The sequence below is a fragment of the Branchiostoma belcheri genome, unplaced genomic scaffold, assembly GCF_001625305.1.
Source record: "Branchiostoma belcheri isolate BF01 breed outbred unplaced genomic scaffold, Haploidv18h27 scaffold88, whole genome shotgun sequence".
Taxonomy (NCBI): domain Eukaryota; kingdom Metazoa; phylum Chordata; class Leptocardii; order Amphioxiformes; family Branchiostomatidae; genus Branchiostoma; species Branchiostoma belcheri.
This window is the reverse complement of record NW_017804553.1, coordinates 1058660-1077164: the sequence shown is the minus strand read 5'-3', so window position 1 is coordinate 1077164 and position 18505 is coordinate 1058660. Positions and strand designations below refer to the sequence as shown.

Here is an 18505-nt window from a genome sequence, read left to right as displayed (position 1 = left end):
GTCACGAACCGCACACGGTACCAATGTACCCTTCAACATGACACCTATTGTCACCTCTCAAATCTCAGCATCAACATGCCCTCAAAAAACTCAGTGGCACCACCTGCCACCCACAACTCATGGCATTTAATTCTACGTAATTCATAAGGCAAATGCTGTAAATCAACGTACTAGTAATTGGGAATCTGTACATTAGCCGATGAATTTTCAGACCATAGACAGGGTTCCCAAATTTGGCATGACTTTAATATGTAGCCATGGTAGTCCTTAGTCTCCCTACCTAACTCTATCAATGAGAGTTACCCATGGAAACCTAAACTGATGTTCCTACCAGCCGAATGCTCTCGTGATGCCCAAACATTCCCGCTACCCGGCAATGTTGCCCGAATGTCTGGCTTTCCAAGGCATCGTCCTGCAATCAGCTCCTACCCCTACTGGCATTGGGACCCACCCATTCCTATCCCTGTTCATATACACATTGAACACACTACAGTATTAGCACGTTAGTATAATATAAAACACAACCAACTAAACTACCATACTGTATAAAATATTCAACTCAAGGCAAGGGTCTCCCTTCCTGCTTGCCTTGCCAGGACCCACAAACTGTACAAGTGGTTCCCGGCCCACTAACTTCCGAGTCTCCTCTGACTCCAATTCCGCCCAACAGGCAGCCATTACTCAGATGCTGACGAACTTCAAAATTCCTAAACATCTTTCCCTAGCTGAACACAACTGGCTGACAAAAATTACAGCACAACTCACTGTTTGAAGACAATGCTATGCTGCAATTCTAGGTAAAACTCAACATAGAAGCTACAGTTTTTACGACTAAGGAAATCCTAAACAACCCTTGCTAACAAAGCTTCTACATAATTTTAAAAAGGACCGGTGCTACTAACAGTGTGCCATGTGGAAGCAACTTGTCGTTCCACCCACCTGCTCTGGTATCCAGCTCCACACCAGTATCTCCTTCTCCGTTGTAATGTTGGATCGTCCACCCCAGCCATCGCTACCAAAATGTGGCGATGAGGACCCCAGCCGTACTACCAAAATGTGGCGATGCTCCCTTCTAGTACGGTGGTCTTTAGAGCTTCGTCCACAAAAGATTAGTCGGAAAGTTGTAGTTGTTAGTGTAGTTTTATTCCCAGTCAACGGAGTTACACAAAGTTGAGCCTCTCTCGCTCCGCTCAAGAGAAGACTGACTCAAGAAACATCTATCTCCCTGATGACAACTCTGTTTTACCTTGAACTAAATTAAGGGACTTGTTTACTACTTTTTAATGAATGGACTTCTTATTACTGAACTTGAAGTTGTCCCTAAATCTGTGTTATGTGGCCTAGAAGAAGGGACTATTACCATATTTAGTTATGTTTTACGGTCCTACCTTACGTAACCTCAATATACGTGTAACCTCAGTGTTCCACCCATTAACCCTTACATTCCTACTGTGTCCTTAGACTGTGTCCTTAGATGTCCTTACAGTGTAAACAGTGTCCTTGAATGGTAGATGACCTTGAATGTCCTCATGTTGGATTTATATTGATTAATATAGATATTAAATTAACCGTTACGTCATCTACTCCATCTACTACGTGACACCAGCCAATGTTGACAGTGACACACGACGGCGTCTCTACATGTGAAACCGAGAGAAAAGCTGCTGCCAAGGCAAAGAACGAAGGGCCTGGAAAACCCACAAACGAATGAAGGGCCAGGAAAACCCACAAACGAACGAAGGGCCAGGAAAACCCACGAATGAAAGGACTGTCTGCTCCAGTAGACTCGCCCCATACTGTGCAAACTGGCTGTCAACTCAAGTCTTCATACATGTGAACTTGGTAAAATGTTGCAACCCTTTGAATAGTATTTGAATAGATTTCCTTTCTATAGTTGATTAGTTTTAAGTTGTAGTAGTTTGTTGTAGTAGTTTTAAGTTAGCTGTAGTTGATTAGTCTTAAGTTAGTTGTAGTTGACTAGTTTTAAGTTAGCTGTAGTGGTTAGGTCTAGTTTTCGGATTGGTTAATTTTTGAATGAATCACTCATGATCAGTCATCATCATCTTTGACCCAAGTGCTGAGGACACGCAAGTTATTTTTGTTTCTGAGTTGGAGAACAGTTTAATTTTCTTCAAGTTTTAGGATTAGTTGTAATCTAGTTTTAGGATTAGTTGTAGTCAGGTTTCAGTTGTAGTTCTCAAGTTGTGAGGTTTTTGTTCTCACTAGGCCTTCATTTTTCATGCATTTCGCTTCTACTCTAGCACAAGTAGTGGCCACCTTGTGCTCGAATAGATCCAAAATGTATGAATACATGGGCTTCGAGAGCAAAGATCTTTCATCTTGAATAGTCCTTTAGGTTTTAGTGCTAGGATATATTTATAGTGAGTTTTTTTTAAAGCCAAGGTTTGAAAATACATTTGTACCAGACACAACCTGAGCAACACATTGTACGCTTCGTGATTTTAATAAAATCTTCAATCCATTTCCTGTCGCATTCATTACAAAATGGACAGTTCCTTATCAACCTTTTCTCTAGTGTTTCAGTAAGAACTGTTCATAAACCCCCATGTAGTTCTTCCCAGTAAGTGTTGTGAAACCCCCATGTACATAATGCTCAAAAAGCCCCAGACAGTGGTTTTTAATAGTAAGTGTTCTCAAAACCCCCATGAAGTATCTGCTTGGAGAGTCACTATCCACCCTACCTTGTATCTGCTTGAACATTACCTATCCATACCACGCTGTATCTGCTTGAAGATTACCTACCCATTCCATGCTGTATCTGGTTGGAGATCACCTATCTGTACCACCCTGTATCTGCTTAAACATTACCTATCCACACCACCCTGTATCTGCTTGGAGATTACCTACCCTGTATCTGCTTGGAGATTACCTATCCACCCTATCTTGTATCTGAATGAACATTACCCACTCATGCCATGCTGGAGATCACCTATCCGTACTACCCTGTATCTGCTTGGAGACCACCTGTCCACACCACACAAGTTGCCCCAGCTGCCGATCTGAAAAGCCCTAAATTATACGGTTTTGACGGGGTGTATGCCAAAAGATTCAAATTTATATATTTAAAATGTTAATGTCACAAATGTAACTTTTAAATGTCATATCTGAATCTGATGCATAGCCCAGTAACGTTACCAACTTTTAGATCATTTGGTCACAGCTTAATACCAGATTTGATCATCGAAATACAAGCAGATAAAAGGGGAATCAACTAGGCAAAAATTTGAGCAAGGACTGAAGGTTAAATACGATTTTAAACCTCCTTGGTTTGAGAGGACTAGTATCATATAGTCCTAAGTTTTAGACATTGCCCCCTGAAATGGTAAAATGGTACATTCCACTGGAGGTGTCATAGCCTGGTAACAGCGACATCTAGCGAATGGAATGATCATTGCAGGTACAATTTTCGGTAGGGTTTACAAAGCGTGCGATTGAGAGGCAGCACAACGACTTTGACAATTTGGATGGTTTATAAAAGATATTCGCTATCATTGGACATGATTTGGTGCCACATTAAACAGCAATTAAAACAACAATACGTTACGTAATTAGCATGAATGTGAAGATGTTTTCTTATGCAATAGATTGGTCGTGCCACGTGTCGCCGCGCCGCTGGTGTAGTGGTATCATGCAAGATTCCCATTCTTGCGACCCGGGTTCGATTCCCGGGCGGCGCACTTGTTTTTGCATTTTGCTGTTTCCCCTTTTATCCTTACATAACATCCCGTTTTCGTCCCTACTTTATCGTTCATTAAATATTTTCCCTTATTCTTGCTTTCATATTTATTTTTCTAGGTAGCGAAATATTCTCTGTCCAGGACTTCTTTCAATAACTATTTCTTTGTCCAGAATTAGCATCGAATTTAATAGTAGTCCATCTCAAAGACTTGTATGAAAGTCAGGAACCAAGTTTTTGTTGGTGTAGTCAGCACTGTCCACGAATGATTGACACCTGTCAGAAAGGAAAGAAATGTGCACCGCGCACGAGTGACATCTAGCGACTTTATAACAAACTGCAGCAAATTTACCGTCCCTGTACTATTGCATCAGACACTCCGATTTACAAAGGCTGTTCAAACACAACAGAAATTGAGCCTGTACAAAATTACATGTAAAATGGCTAGATTTGCAAACAAAATAAATTTATCTGCAACAAATAATATATTTGCAGAACATTCTATATACTATTGTGATAAAAAATATGGATTTGGGTTAGTCAAAACTGGAATGGTGCGTCAAAAATACAGGCTTTACAATAATATCGAGAGAGACAGTTTACATTCATGCTTCCGACATGGCGGCGGGAGAAGCTAACCAAAGTCAGGGCGGAGAAATTTCGTCGAGACAACCGCATTTAGCCAAGCAAGATGTCGCCAATTTGGTGAGTATGGCTCCTAGACAGTGTTAAGTGTGTAAGGAAGGTAAGGTCCCTTTCAAAAGTTGCGATTTGAGGCAAAAAATTGGGCTGAAATGTGGGAGTGACAAACGTGGCTTTCCACCATCTGGAAACATGTGGTTAGGTTGTGGGGAGGGGGGCGAATTTACGTGCTTCGAGTCAGGTATGTTGTAGCAGTGAAAGTAGAATCATGTCCAAACTTTTACCCAAGTCAACTTGGTCATATGTTAATATTAACAAATAACTGTCTTATTTGATGCCAATGAGGAAGATATGTGTCGGGTAGACGGTGGTAGCGTAGACTTTTTCAGAGGAAATTTACTGAATATTTTTGATGCACATAATTTTGACCATACTAACGTCATGTGTAATACAGTTTAAAAGATATTATGAAGATATAACATCCACAAAGCAACGTTTATAACGAGTATATTGTTTGTGTCACCAGAACATTTTGATAGTTTACATGAACAACAGGACATAAACTGGTTCTCTAACAAGTTGTTGCAGCATGGAGTACTTGGCAAAAGACTGAAAGACTCTTTCAGTCTTTTGCCAAGTACTCCATGCTGCAACAACTTGTTTTTGTTTCATCATAAACTCCTGTGTTTCACTCCAGTAACCCTGCCTTCAGGTTTCAGTGATGTAGAGCATAAGAAAGGCTTTTCATAGAGGCAGCTATATATGTACTAATGTTACACAGCAGTGAACATTTTATTTAGGCATATATGCCATATGCCCCAGGCCCAGCATGCTTGTTTCATTATGTTGTTCATTATGCTTTTGTTTTTCCAGGATGTGACCAAACTCAACGCCCTCACACCGGAGGTCATCAGTAGACAGGCTACCATCAACATAGGTTTGTATCATAATGTTTCTTATGGAACAAAAGTAGACAGATCTTTTCATGGATGTTAGTGGAAATAGCCTTTGCAAGTAAGTGAGAGAGAACTGCAGGTTGTCATTAGAGATTTCTGTCCCCTACAGGAACCATTGGCCATGTGGCTCACGGCAAGTCTACTGTAGTGAAGGCCATCTCAGGAGTACAGGTAGGCTGTGGCTTTAATCATCATCATCATCATCATCATGGCTTTAATCATCATCATCATCATCATCATCATGGCTTTAATCATCATCATCGTGGCTTTAATACTGCTGTTTAAAGTTAAAATATTGCTTCCTATTCAGTACATCTATCTACAGTTTGTCTTTTATAGTCTGTATGTTGGTGCCTGAATGATATTGCTGTGTAAGAAGGATTTATAAAGGTTTAAGGGGTGACTGCTTTAGTATTTTGCATGATAAGGAAGAAAGCTGTGAGGAATTCAAAGAGGCAAATCCTGAAGTTTGTCAAGTGTGTCATTTTGATATTGTGTTAATTCTTCTCCCACAGACTGTGCGGTTCAAGAATGAGTTAGAGAGAAACATCACCATCAAGTTAGGATATGCCAACGCAAAGGTGGGCTTAGAACAGTGTGTAAAAACTATCCTACATTTAAAGATGTTAAGTTTGTACTATTGCTGGGATTTTAATCATGTTAAACTAAAGGTTTGTGTGAAACTTTAAGAAAGTCTTGAAAATATCTAAATTTGTGACCAAAAATGAGTTCCAAGTCAAGAGATGTGATCCCTAAAAGTTTCTTTCTTTATTTTCTGTACAACTGTAACACAGGTACACATGTAAGGCAACATGTAGAAGACAAACTACATTAATCTAGTACAATCTACATACAGATTCTAACTAAGCTATACAAATAGATAGATGAAGATGACACAGCGAATGGTGTAAGGCAAAGTGTTGTATAACTTAAGACTACACGTGTACTAGCTAATAAATTCTTGATCCCTCCCCTCCCCCAGGTGTATAAATGTGACGGAGCGACCTGCCCCCGCCCTGACTGTTACCGCTCCTGTGGCAGTTCTAAGGAGGATGTCTTCCCCTGTGACAGGATGGGCTGTAGTGGCAAGTTCTGCCTGCAGAGGTCAGTGATTTGTATTGTGGAAAGACTGAGAGGCTTTTACTTCTGGGTATAGAAGTATTGTTTTGAGTGGCTGTGTGGTGAGTTTGTGTGTTTTGTGTCTAGAGTACCTTGACAGCATGTGGGTTGGGGAGATTGACAGTCTGTATGACAGGAGAACAGAAGCTCGGGAAAGAACATACCAAGCTGGAAAAGGAAGCCAAATTATCTTGAATGGGGGAGAATTAGATGTTTGAAATGTGGTACCTGTATAAAAACTGTACAGAAAACTGTCTTGAGGCCATTCCCCTGCACGTCAAATAAGAAGTTGTGACAGGCTGAATAAAAGTTCTAAATGGGAAATAATGCGGCTCCGGATGTCTTACTGAGGGACGACTGCAGTGTGATAAAGTTGGAACGTTGCTTAGGTTGAGGCCACTTTGCAGTCATTTTGTGTTTGTGGACTGCCCCTGTTGTTCATGGTTAAAAACTGATGTCTTTTTGCAGGCATGTTTCGTTTGTGGACTGCCCCGGGCACGACATCCTGATGGCGACCATGTTGAACGGCGCTGCTGTGATGGACGCGGCTCTGCTGTTGATCGCAGGGAACGAGTCGTGCCCCCAGCCTCAGACATCCGAACATCTCGCAGGTTAGTCTTGTTTTTTTATTAAACATTCTTTCTTCATGCTCAGGCCACTTTACATTGAGGTCATGAGGGAAAAGGTAAGTGTCAGACAAAATATATAACAAGGATACAGTTTACATCATTTAAAGTCCAAATAAATCTATACACATATTTTTACACATTGTAAATCTTAGATATTACAAGGAAGTAGTAAGACTGGTCAGTTTCTATTTAGCAAACATACATGTAATATGATAGGCAAGCTTCACGCAAAGGCCAAAATAAAAAGCCCCCCTCCCAGTACAGTTTTCTTCTGTGTCTGTTGTTTTAGCTACCAGTATAGATTTGTTTTTGAGACTTCACACATGAAAACTCTTATTTTCTGTTTCAGCTATTGAGATCATGAAGCTGAAGCACATCCTGATCCTACAGAACAAGATTGACCTGGTGAAGGAGAGTCAGGCCAAGGAGCAGTACGAACAGATCCTCAAGTTTGTACAAGGTGAGACAGGGCTGGACATACCACCAGCCTATACAGGTTGTAACTAGGGCTGCATACCTGATGTTACTCCTGTAGCTGTAAGCCATAGGGGCAGTCTTTCTGTCCACAAAAGTTCTCCATTTCGGCGGTCAGCTGGACCTGACCACTCTTTGACATCGCGGCTCAGACTTTCTTCGTAGAATTGTATGTGATGAGTTCCTTTCGCTCTGGATATGTGCCTGAACGTAATCTGTACCTGTATAAGATAAGCACCATTTTTTCACACTGAATTATAGATAGGCAATCTGCAACAGTTTAACACATAAGGAAAACTTGTAAATACCCTGACTGACAGGGGATACTAAACCCCTACAATTAAGGACCCTACTTATTACAATGTGACTTTTACAGGCACTGTTGCAAAGGACCCCATTGATTGCGATGTGATTTTTCCAGGCACTGTTGCGGAGGGCACCCCAGTGATCCCAATCTCCTAGTAATTAAGGACCCTACTAAATAAACGGTGTGATTTTCCAGGCACTGTGGCAGAGGGTGCCCCGGTGATCCCGATCTCAGCCCAGCTGAAGTATAACATCGAGGTGATCTGTGAATACATCTGTAAGAAGATCCCCATTCCTGTCCGAGACTTCACCTCACAGCCACGACTCATCGGTCAGTAGTTATAACTTCAGTAGGTCTTCTAGAAAACGCAGATTTATGGTGATTACATGACACTCATGCCATATTGGAGTACAGTACTTGTTCTATGTTAACTTGTATGCAAAATGCTATTTTTAGTGTTATCATTATAATATAATTGTTTTATTGCAAATTCGTGCCCGAGGGCTAATTGCAAGTACAGAAGAAACATTTGGTATAAGAACAGGCAATTAATAACCCTTGAAATACTTGTGTTACATTTATCATAGCTTGTCATACGATTTTCATGTCACAGTTTTCAAGCAGCCTCTGACAGAGCCAACTGCCTGCAACCTTTTCTGAAGCTGAACAGTTGAATGTTAGATGACATGCACGACTGTTTCAACTTCATACAATTGCAACTGTTTACAATTCTATAATAAATGTAACTGGGCCCGTAGTGTATTATGAAAGCGTGATGTGTTATTGCTGACATCTATGTTGTTTACCTCCAGTGATCCGGTCCTTCGATGTGAACAAGCCTGGCTGTGAGGTGGAGGATCTGAAGGGGGGAGTGGCAGGAGGAAGTATTCTCAAGGGGGTTCTCAAGGTAGGGTTGTCTCTTCTCTTGTTTCTCTCTCTCTCTCTCTCTCCTTCCATCCCCCTCTTGAAAATTCCTCCTTCAATGTTTTTTTTAGTTCCTTTCATTAGATGGAGTTTTTGACATTAACTGAAGACCCTTCTTACACCTTGCTGTGTAACCATGTGTAGCAGTAACCATACCTTGGGCTACACAATGCCTGCAAGCACTACAGTATACAGTAGGGGGCTAGTCCACTGGTTCAACTCACATAACTCCCAACCCACATACACACAGGCCACTACAGCAGGGGGCTAGTTCAGTGAATGCATTGGTGTGTGTTCTTCTCCTAAATGCTAGAGTGCTAAGCAGAGAAAGCAGTCTGTACAATTTTTAAAGTCTTGGGTATCACCTGTCCGGGTTTTGAACCCATGACCTCCTAACATGTCCCCCTGCTGTTGTTATCCCCAGGTTGGGCAGGAGATTGAGGTGCGTCCTGGGATTGTGTCGAAGGACCACGAGGGGAAGTTGATGTGTAAGCCCATCTTCTCCCGCATCGTCTCCCTGTTCGCTGAGCAGAACGACCTGCAGTTTGCCGTGCCTGGAGGGCTGATAGGTGAGTTACAGGCAGGGATTGTGGAAAATTTTTAAGTTTAAGAAGTTAAAGATCCCCCTGCAGCCATACATGTCTATCATAAGGGATTGTGAAAAAAATGTACTGTCTGTTTTTGGACAAGCATTTTTAATGGCAGTTTTAATGGCTTCCTAAATTTCCTTTATGTATTTCTGTGCTGGTTTCCATCTTATGTGAATATTTTCAGGAACAGTATCCTATAACATACAATACTTTTTATGTAGACTCTATTTTTTGTTTGGTTTGGATTGTGACTCCACAATTATTTCTTGACCATGTCTTGTTTCTTTAATGAGAGACTGACCAAAAAGCTTGTGCAAGGGTTTAGTCTGTCATACACATACATGTAGATAACCTTCCTGAGTCAAATTCTCATCTTGTTCTCTCCAGGAGTGGGCACTAAGATCGACCCGACGCTGTGCCGTGCTGACCGGATGGTGGGGCACGTGCTGGGCGAAGTCGGCGCTCTCCCCGACATCTACACAGAAATAGAAATCTCCTACTTCCTGCTGAGGCGTCTGCTCGGCGTACGGACGGAGGGAGACAAGAAGGGCGCAAAGGTGAGGAGTCTGAGAAAATGAGTTTTTACTCTTCTGTCCTGTTTGTTTTGTGTAACCAGTTGTAAAGCACCTTTAGGGGTAACACACCAGGTTTGTACAGTAAGTACAATATGAGTTAAACTGAATAAAACTGGACTGTAACTTACAGTGTAAGGTTTGAACCACTCACACCAGGAAGGACCCCTACTCTTTTCGATAAATGTGGTGGGATCTTTAAGGTGCGCAAGGTATGGCTCTCCGCAAATTTGGGATCTCTGCCTGTGCATGCATGTTCACACCTAGAGGATGCCCCTAACCGAAGCTAGGTACTCATTTTCACCTGAGTGAGGAAAGGTGAAAAGTGCCTGGCCCATGGACACAACATTGGGGCCTGCCAGGGATTTGAACCCAGAACCACCAGATTCTGAGTCCATACTATTATGTGTTGAAGATGTTAGCAATCCTACTTCTAGATTCAAGGTGAGAGCTCATATCCTGGCTTGTTACTTGGTTTTGGTTGGCTGAACTATTGGTTTGGTTGTCGGTTTGTCCAGACAGAGTAGGTTGATAGTGTGTAGGTGGGGGAAAATTTACGGAATGAAAGGTCCAAAAGTCATACACAGGAAATGGGGGGGGGGGCTTGAAGGTAATAAAAACCCAACATAAAGCTGCACTTAAACCGTTCTGAAACTGTACTACAACTGTACTGACATTGTACAGAACCTGTACTGAAACTGTACTGAAACCATACTTAAACCACACTGAAACCGTACTGAAACCGTACTAAAACTGTACTGAAACCGTATTGAAACTGTACTGTTTTTCTCCCACAGGTCCAGAAGCTGTCAAAGAACGAGGTTCTGATGGTGAACATCGGGTCCTTGTCTACGGGAGGCAGAGTTCTCGCAGTCAAGGCTGATTTAGCCAAAATAGTCCTAACCAATCCTGTGTGTACAGAGATTGGGGAGAAAATCGCCTTGAGTAGAAGGGTGGAGAAACATTGGAGGTAACAAATTTGCTGTTTATGTACGATTTCTACAGTTGTACGATTTGTCTCATATTATTTTGTGAACAATATCTGTGAAAGTACTAGTAGTAGTTACTTCTGGGTGTGGAAGTATTGTTTTGAGTTGCTTTGGTTGCATGGTAGGTGAGAGGTGATTTTGCCATGATTGATAGGAAGGTCAAACCTGGAGGTAGCAAATTTGTTTTTGTTGTTTATTTATGACTTGTACAGTTTTAGGACATGATTTGTCTCTTGTATTATTTTGAGTGCAATATCTGTGAAAGATATTTCTTCCTGAATAAAAGTATCGTTTTGGGCAGTGCTGGTTTATGGTGGGTTTGTATGTTTGAATTGCAGAGTGTTGGAAGTTGAATGATAGATAGATCATAGTTGAAGGTGTGCATGAATTCCATAAGTGTTGTAAAATACCCATTAGTTTACATCATACAATCCCCATAATAGTTGGCATATCTTCACGAAAGCCCAAAACACTTCCCGGAAGTTTCAGTCTTGATTTCATGTTGCCAAGGTAACATTTCAAATTTTGTCTCCCCCAGGTTGATTGGTTGGGGCCAGATTAGAAGAGGAGTGACCATCAAGCCGACCACACAGGAGGACTGACAGCTGTCAATCAATCAGTATCCATAGCAACCGTACAGCCATACCAATACAATTGCTTGGTTCTGATATTTTTGCATCAAAAATTGAAATTGAAAAATGCAGAAAGTGGAAAGGCATATAGAAATTTTGTTTGAAATTATAGTTGGATCATGCAAATGTAAATTTTAACTTTTTCAAGATAAAGATGATATGAAAGGGGGGCCATTTTCATCCTGTGGTACAGAATCAAGTGAGCGTCTAAAATGTTGTATGTTCAGTACATTTGGCACAGATGGTACATGTAAATAAATAAGAGCCAAGTGATTAGATTGGTATGGCTACATACACAATGTAGGATAAACAAAACATGCTTTTTGTAATGACTGGTAAATATAACATGCACTCAGTAACAGCTGTGTACTGTCTTACTCAAGACGAGAACGCCTGTCTAAACTTATTTTTGTGATGTTAGCTCTACTGTCATACTACAATGTAATACATACATGAAACAGTTACACCTACCTTGTGGATGCCTGTTACATGGTTTAACAAGAGCATTATTAAGTTCTATCTACATTGTACACTTGCCCCTGTAACTCTTTGTACATGGACGTGTGTCTTGATTTACATGAATAGAACTGACTATGACATTTTGGATTGCTTTGCTGTACTGTCCCCCTTTACGAGTCCGAATATGTAAAACACAGCGAATTATCTGTTTCCCTTCCTGTGCTGAAATCAAATTTGTGGAACTTAAATCAGTGTAGCCTTTTGCAACAAAATTTGGGTTATTTAGATATCTGTCTCTTTCACTTACTAAGATACTGTAGTAACTGTATCCACAAGAATTCTCATTTTGTCGTGTCATTTATTCAGTTCTACATATTGGAACACCGAGTCTCAAGCTATATCCTGATTGATTTAACTTTGTTATAACAATTTGTTTGACTACCTATCCCTGTTACATATATCTCAATAAATGTATACCCTGTATGGGCCTTTTCTTTCATGCTTGTGTTCTTAAAACTGCCTCTTAAGTGTTGGCCAACAATATCATACAAACTTGCCAACAGTACACTTAAAATACAGCAATATCATACAAACTTCCCAACAGTACACTAAAGATACAACAATATCATACAAGCTTCCCAACAGTGCACTAAAGATACAAGTACAGTAGATCTACAATGTCAATGAAATGCCAAATCAACAATATTGCACCGATTACTTCTTCACTTAGTTTTTGCACCGATTACTTCTTTACTAAGTTTGAAACATAACTGATAAGTATCCACACTTTCATCACTGTCGCAGAATATATATTATACACAATATAATGACTCAATAGTTTTGATCTTGAAGCATATGGAAGTGAGTGGGTGGAGATTGCATTTCAGTTGATTGACAGTGTGCCCTGTGCCTAGGTTATGGTCAAAGTCATACAAGCGTGCGAGTATTAATCCATTCTATACACCTTGTAATTGATTTACGCACACTATATATACATTTACACACACACACATTTATGTACGGCAGAAGGAACCGGAGAATCGTTGTTGCTATTTAAGGCAGTAAGTAAGTAATACATAACGTTACATTTGTACTTCCGGAAGTTTGAAGTCACAGAGCTGGTGCTTGTTTTCGTTTTCTTAGCGCAAGTTCCACGGTATTTTGAGCGTGCATATGGTAGACCCAGACAGCCTGTCCGGTATGTCTCGGTCGGACCCCCACTTGTCGGTGTTGACGTCGTACCACACGAGAGCATGAAAGTCCTCCTCCGCCTTGCGTAGCACGTAGATTTTCCCGTGGAGTACGGTGACGCGACCGACGCCCACGGTGAAGGGCGGCGGGGAGAGGGCGCTCCACTGCCGAGAGGCGAGGTCCAGCCGCTCGGTGGGGAGGTGCATCGTGCGGGATCCGTCCGGACGGAGGTGGCAGCCGCCCAGGACGAAAACTGCGTCACCGAGTGTCTGGGAATAGACAAAAGTTTATTAGGGAAAGGTCAGCCTTTAATTTAGGGCCATTTAGGCCATGGCGTGATACTGGAAAAACATTTACAATTGTATGGTACGGATTAAAAGTTCTCGGACTTTTGGGAAGTATTTTTTGGTTGCGACCTTCAATGTCACCTCATTTCTTGTGGCTGACCTTTTGAGCTCTTCCCCACCCCATGCGCTGTTCAATCTATGTATTAATCTTTAATACATGTTTGTAAAACATTGTTTAAAAAGGTAGCTTTTGCAAATACTTCTTTGAGACTAAGTTGTAGCATCTACCAGACTTCAGAAGCCGATGGAAAGATCTAGAGAAGAAATATGCCAAACAGGTAGCTCACTTAGCCAATTTCTAATCTTTCTAGCCGCTTCTGAAGCCTGGTATAGGCTAAATAAGTTGTTCAGTAACACTTAAGGCACCCACCTGCATGACATGCCATCCCCTCCAGGTGTGCATGTCCGTTTCCCTGACCCACGCGTCCTGCCGTGCGTCGTACGTGAAGGTCCAACGCTGGTATCTGTTCCTGGCGAACCCGCCCGTCACACACAGCCGTCCGTCCGGCAGCGTCGTCCCAGCGTGCCCGTACACATGGCCAGGGAAACTCGCCAAGTATCTAGATATAAAGATATAGTATTTGTCAACTGTCGACTACACAATTCTCCAGCTAGCCTGGCCCAAAACAATACTTCCGCCCCTGAAGTAATGGCTGAAAATGTAAGAGGCTATTTGAAGTTCATCTGAAGGGGTCTATTCGATCCTGGATGCCAGGCCAACAGCACACTAGGCCCAGAGTTAGCTAGTGTGGATCGGGGTCTAACCGAGGGGAGGGGAGGAGGGGGAGGGGGTCTTTGGTATAATTTTCTTGGGGGCATGTTGGCCCTGGGGCCGAGGAACTGGCCCGTGTAGGCCCTGGAAACAGTCTGGCACCCAGGCTAACTGAGGGGGGCGTGGTATAATTTCCTTAGGGGTATGTTGGCCCTCGGGCCGAGGAACTGGCCCTAGAAACAGTCTGGCACCCAGGTTTTGTCTATCCCTACCTCCACTCGTTGCTCCGTGGATCGTACACCTCCGCGGAGTCCAGTGACTTGTCTCCATCAGTCCCGCCGATGACGTACAGACGTCCTCCCGACTCCAGGAACGCGAAACACGTCCGTCTAACCTGCATCGACGCCACCTGCATCATACAGGAAGAACATTGATCAAAGCATAGTACATGTACTTTACTTACAAGTACCATCATACAATGCCTCTATGTTACTAAAATTCATCGTTCGTCCAATGACCTGGACCAAACGTCTGTCACCATGGACATGGTTACTGGTGCTGTAGCAGACACTCAGTGGTGTTGGGTTACATTATGTAGCAGGACAGAGCTAGAGGGGCTGGTCACTATATACAAGTATATGGATGTGTTTGAGTAAGAGTAGATAGAGCAGTAATTTGTTAGAACATGAAAGTAAACATTATGTACATGTTTTATTTTGCAAATACATTTCTAGTTTCTGTTAATTACCTGTAACCATGCGTTTGTCCGAGGGTCGTATCTGTAGCAGGCGTCGCTCACTGATTCTCTGTTGGCTTCCGTCAGTCCGCCAACGACGTACACAAAGTCATTCAGCACTACGGCCCTGCATCAATCAATCAATCAAACAATCACTTACGTTAAACTACTGACGTTTAGAAAAAAATCAATCAATCTATCTATCTATCTATCTATCTATCTATCTATCTATCTATCTATCTATCTATCTATCTATCTATCTATCAATCAATCAATAGAGTGAGGGAGCGAAATCAATCAATCAATCAATGTGTGTAATAATGCAAAATGTGAGGGAGCGAAATCAAGCGATTACAAGATGGTCCTTGTATGATCAACTCTGGTCAAAAACATGTGCTTGAAGTTGAAGATATTTAATTTTCGAAAGCAAATGCCCCCTCACTTTACCTGTGCTGACAGGTTTCTTTGGGCATGCACGCTATCTCCTTCCACTCCCGCGTTCCCTCGTCATAGAAGCGCACCTCGTCCAGGAGTGTGTCCCATTCTTTCTCAAGTCCTCCTGGAAAAAAAACCCTGAAACTTTGAAAAAAATGGACTATCACAGGCAGAACAAAGCAGGTGCCTCAATGTTTGAGGGAAAAGCTTTTGCCCATTGCCATAAGGTTCATACCAGGCTTCAGAAGCGGCTGGATAGAGTAGAAGTTGGCCAAATAGACATATAACATGCCAGTGGAGTTAGTTCGCTGAAGGAGTATATAAAGCGAGAAACTATACTCCTTTAGCGGACCAATGTTATCTGTCTCATGATATGGCCAATTCCTACTCCAGCCGCTTATGAGGAGACAATCATTTACACAACGTATATACGTAACTCACCAATAACCACTAAGCTCTCCCCCGGCGCACGCACCCTGGTTCTGGGTCCCTCCACCACGCTCTGTTCGAGCGGCGACAGGTGAAACCACAGCGCCTCTAACAAACAGTCCTTCACCTGGCTGTTCTCCGTCAGAAAGGAATCTCTCTTTACGTGGTGCGAAAGTTCTTCTAGCGTCATCAAAGGAAAACGCACGTGCTCCAAAACACGTCCCATGTCTTTACTACGTGTGGAGTCATGTCTCAGCCACAGTTGGGCGGCGTTGAGCACTTCCCCTTCCCCGCTCACTCTAAGTTCGTCACTTTGCAGAAGTTTGCATAGCGTGTCGACATCCATGTGGAGGAACAGGTCTGTTCCTGTTACCTGGGGGAAGTTTTCTCCCATGAAGGCAAACACAGCAGCCTCGAGCTTCCTTAAATTATAGCTTTGCGCGAAGTTGAGGAGGTCGTGGCAGTTGTCCAAGTCGACGCATTCTTCGAGTTTCGCTTGGCAGATTTCTAAAGGTTCTTTCATGAGTAAGAATGAAGCTGCGCAGGCGAGATCCGAGACACTTTCTTTGGTCACAACCAAGTCGCCCGTGTAGGCGTAGTCCACTAGTTGATTGAGAGCTTGGAAAGCGACTTCCTTGATGACGATTTTTGAGTCGGACCGAGACTCCCGCATTCCGGACTTGAACATGGCCTTGAAGTAGTCGCTGCAGGCGGAGAGGACCGCTCTGTGGGCGGGAAGTTCATGTTCGTCCACCACCAGCGTGACGTCACACAGTTCTCCCGCCCTTTTCATGTCGTGCAGTCTTGAGGCGAGGTAACAAAACAAATACTAGTTAACAAAACGTTTTACTTCTACATCGCTCATAAAAAAGGAATTAACATTTTTGCTCAAAGATTAAAGTGATTCTTGACAAATCATGTAATGACAACTAGAACGGTAACATTTGCAAGCACTCCGGGACTGGATATAGAAGACAAAAAAATTATGTCCACTCCGGGAGTGTCAATAGCCACGTTCCTCCGTGAAACCTGCATCCTCCATGTCACTTGTGAAAAACGTGTTTTGGAATGAAATCGGAAATCGACATGCGGGGTCTCTGGGCGGAGTATACTGTATCGAGCCTTTGAAACTTTGCGGCCCGGCCGGTGGGCGGATCCCCGTCTGTGCGCTGTGATTGGTGCGCCGGAACTCACGTAGTCAATGGACGCCGTGCGGTCTGTCAGCTGTGCTGCGTACGTGCCGTTTCTATGGCAACGTGGCGCGGGAACTTGATCGGCGTTAACCAAGGACAACGTCCTTGCGTAAACAACGCCCAGGGGCTTAAAGAACCTTTAAATTATGCTTTGCCTCTTCTTTTATATTAATGTTTAATCTCTGGTCCTCAAGTCCGTGCGTCAACCTCTCCTATTTAGGAGAAAAGTAAAGAACTCGAGTGGCGACATGGCACGTAGATGCGTTAGATTTTAATTAGACCTGAGATAGCGCAAGTCGGGTGACATCAAAAGCGGTAGCTGGCCGTCCACATGCATCGCCTGGTCGGGCACAAAAATTATCATACCAATAAGGTTGTAATATTTTGTTATCGTTCTAAACCTTTTCATATTAAGCCAGCAGATTTTCCGCTATGAAAAATGTTTGATTAAAAACACTATACTGTTATTAGCCGCGGCGACTGTTGCAGGGCTTCTCTTACTTGCAGTCTTTTACGTTAGCCCTAACAACAGTCGCGGAGCGGTGCATTGGGCCAAATGAACAAACATGCGTTTTACCGTGCCGGAACACTTTGAGACCGAAGTTTGCACGTCCCTAGATTCCTAACAGCCTCACCTATAGTGCCCGGAAAAAAAGTGACGAAGGGGTTCCGATGGTTCATGTTTGAGTTTACATTTCTCATAATCTGCTGCAAAATGGGATTAGCTACTAACATGGCTGAAAAGTGTAAGAAGTGGCGTGTTTTGGGTGAAAATTGATTTCGGGCCCGAGACTTACTTCCGGGTGTCCTTCCGCCCTGAGCGCGGTGCTTCGGTTTGACCTAGTTTTGCCTTGTATGAGTTCTGGGGGTGCTGTAGCTATGCCTCGCGCGACGGGCTATTGTGATAATCTCAGTGTTAGGATTTTCTTTATACTTTTCTTAATAATACATAAGGGTTTTCTCTTTCCGACCATATAAGTCATATCGGTGGCAAAAATCTGGGTGATGGGTTTAATTCCACGTGAAAATGGCCAATTTTTGGCATCATTTTTCAGCGAAAAATTCTTTTTCCCCCTAAAATTTGCTAAAATGTGAGAGGTGAAAGAAATTGAAATTCTTTTGTTCTCGTAGCTAGAGGGATATCCTTCATTTGCAAACAGAGTGTTTTGGCTTAAGAGGTTTTTCCTGAAAGAGACGGTCGCTAGAGTTGAGGGTATGCAGAATCGAATTGAGACCCAAAATAAACTGGGGTGTGCCGGGGTGTTTTGCGCGTCAACCGGCCCCTGCGCGACTTGTACCGCCACTATTTGCGATCGCTCCCCATGTATTCATAAGCCGAGTGGCCGCCATCTTGGTCAGCCGCGCGCTGAATCAGCTACTTCAAATGTGCCGCTACTTTTCTGATCCATAAAAATAACTTATCAGAAAAATAGCGGCAAATTTGCCGGCGGCTGATTCCAATCAAAATGGCG

The 18505-nt window shown here is 42.7% G+C and overlaps 2 protein-coding genes and 1 non-coding gene across 3 annotated transcripts in view; 2 read left to right on the top strand and 1 right to left on the bottom strand.

The window, feature by feature from the left end:
* Nucleotides 1-3627: 3627 nt before the first annotated feature.
* Nucleotides 3628-3698, top strand: Trnag-ccc. Its single transcript has one exon. It is a non-coding gene; the product is annotated as a tRNA-Gly (tRNA).
* Nucleotides 3699-4294: 596 nt separating this feature from the next.
* Nucleotides 4295-12484, top strand: LOC109487413 (eukaryotic translation initiation factor 2 subunit 3, Y-linked). The gene is made up of 13 exons (XM_019791403.1): nucleotides 4295-4402; nucleotides 5213-5276; nucleotides 5405-5466; nucleotides 5811-5876; nucleotides 6278-6399; nucleotides 6883-7025; nucleotides 7393-7503; nucleotides 8020-8154; nucleotides 8637-8731; nucleotides 9173-9317; nucleotides 9726-9895; nucleotides 10708-10880; nucleotides 11438-12484. Exons 1-13 carry the CDS (start codon nucleotides 4316-4318, stop codon nucleotides 11499-11501), a joined length of 1437 nt encoding a protein of 478 aa, XP_019646962.1. The 5' UTR covers nucleotides 4295-4315; the 3' UTR covers nucleotides 11502-12484.
* A 220-nt stretch (nucleotides 12485-12704) lies between these two features.
* LOC109487339 (kelch-like protein 9) overlaps nucleotides 12705-18505 on the bottom strand; it is a 19420-nt gene continuing 13619 nt past the window's right edge. The window contains exon 8 of the mRNA XM_019791317.1: nucleotides 12705-13450. Coding sequence (XP_019646876.1) covers nucleotides 13130-13450 — 321 coding nt within the window. The 3' untranslated portion in view covers nucleotides 12705-13129. The remainder of the gene's footprint in view (nucleotides 13451-18505) is intronic.

Excerpts from the sequence above, each read along its gene's own strand:
- LOC109487413 (XM_019791403.1), top strand. The coding sequence starts at position 4,316 with ATGGCGGCGGGAGAAGCTAACCAAAGTCAGGGCGGAGAAATTTCGTCG. Across the intron at positions 6,400-6,882 it reads GGCAAGTTCTGCCTGCAGAG|GCATGTTTCGTTTGTGGACT; the intron begins GTCAGTGATTTG and ends GTCTTTTTGCAG. Across the intron at positions 7,504-8,019 it reads GATCCTCAAGTTTGTACAAG|GCACTGTGGCAGAGGGTGCC; the intron begins GTGAGACAGGGC and ends GTGATTTTCCAG.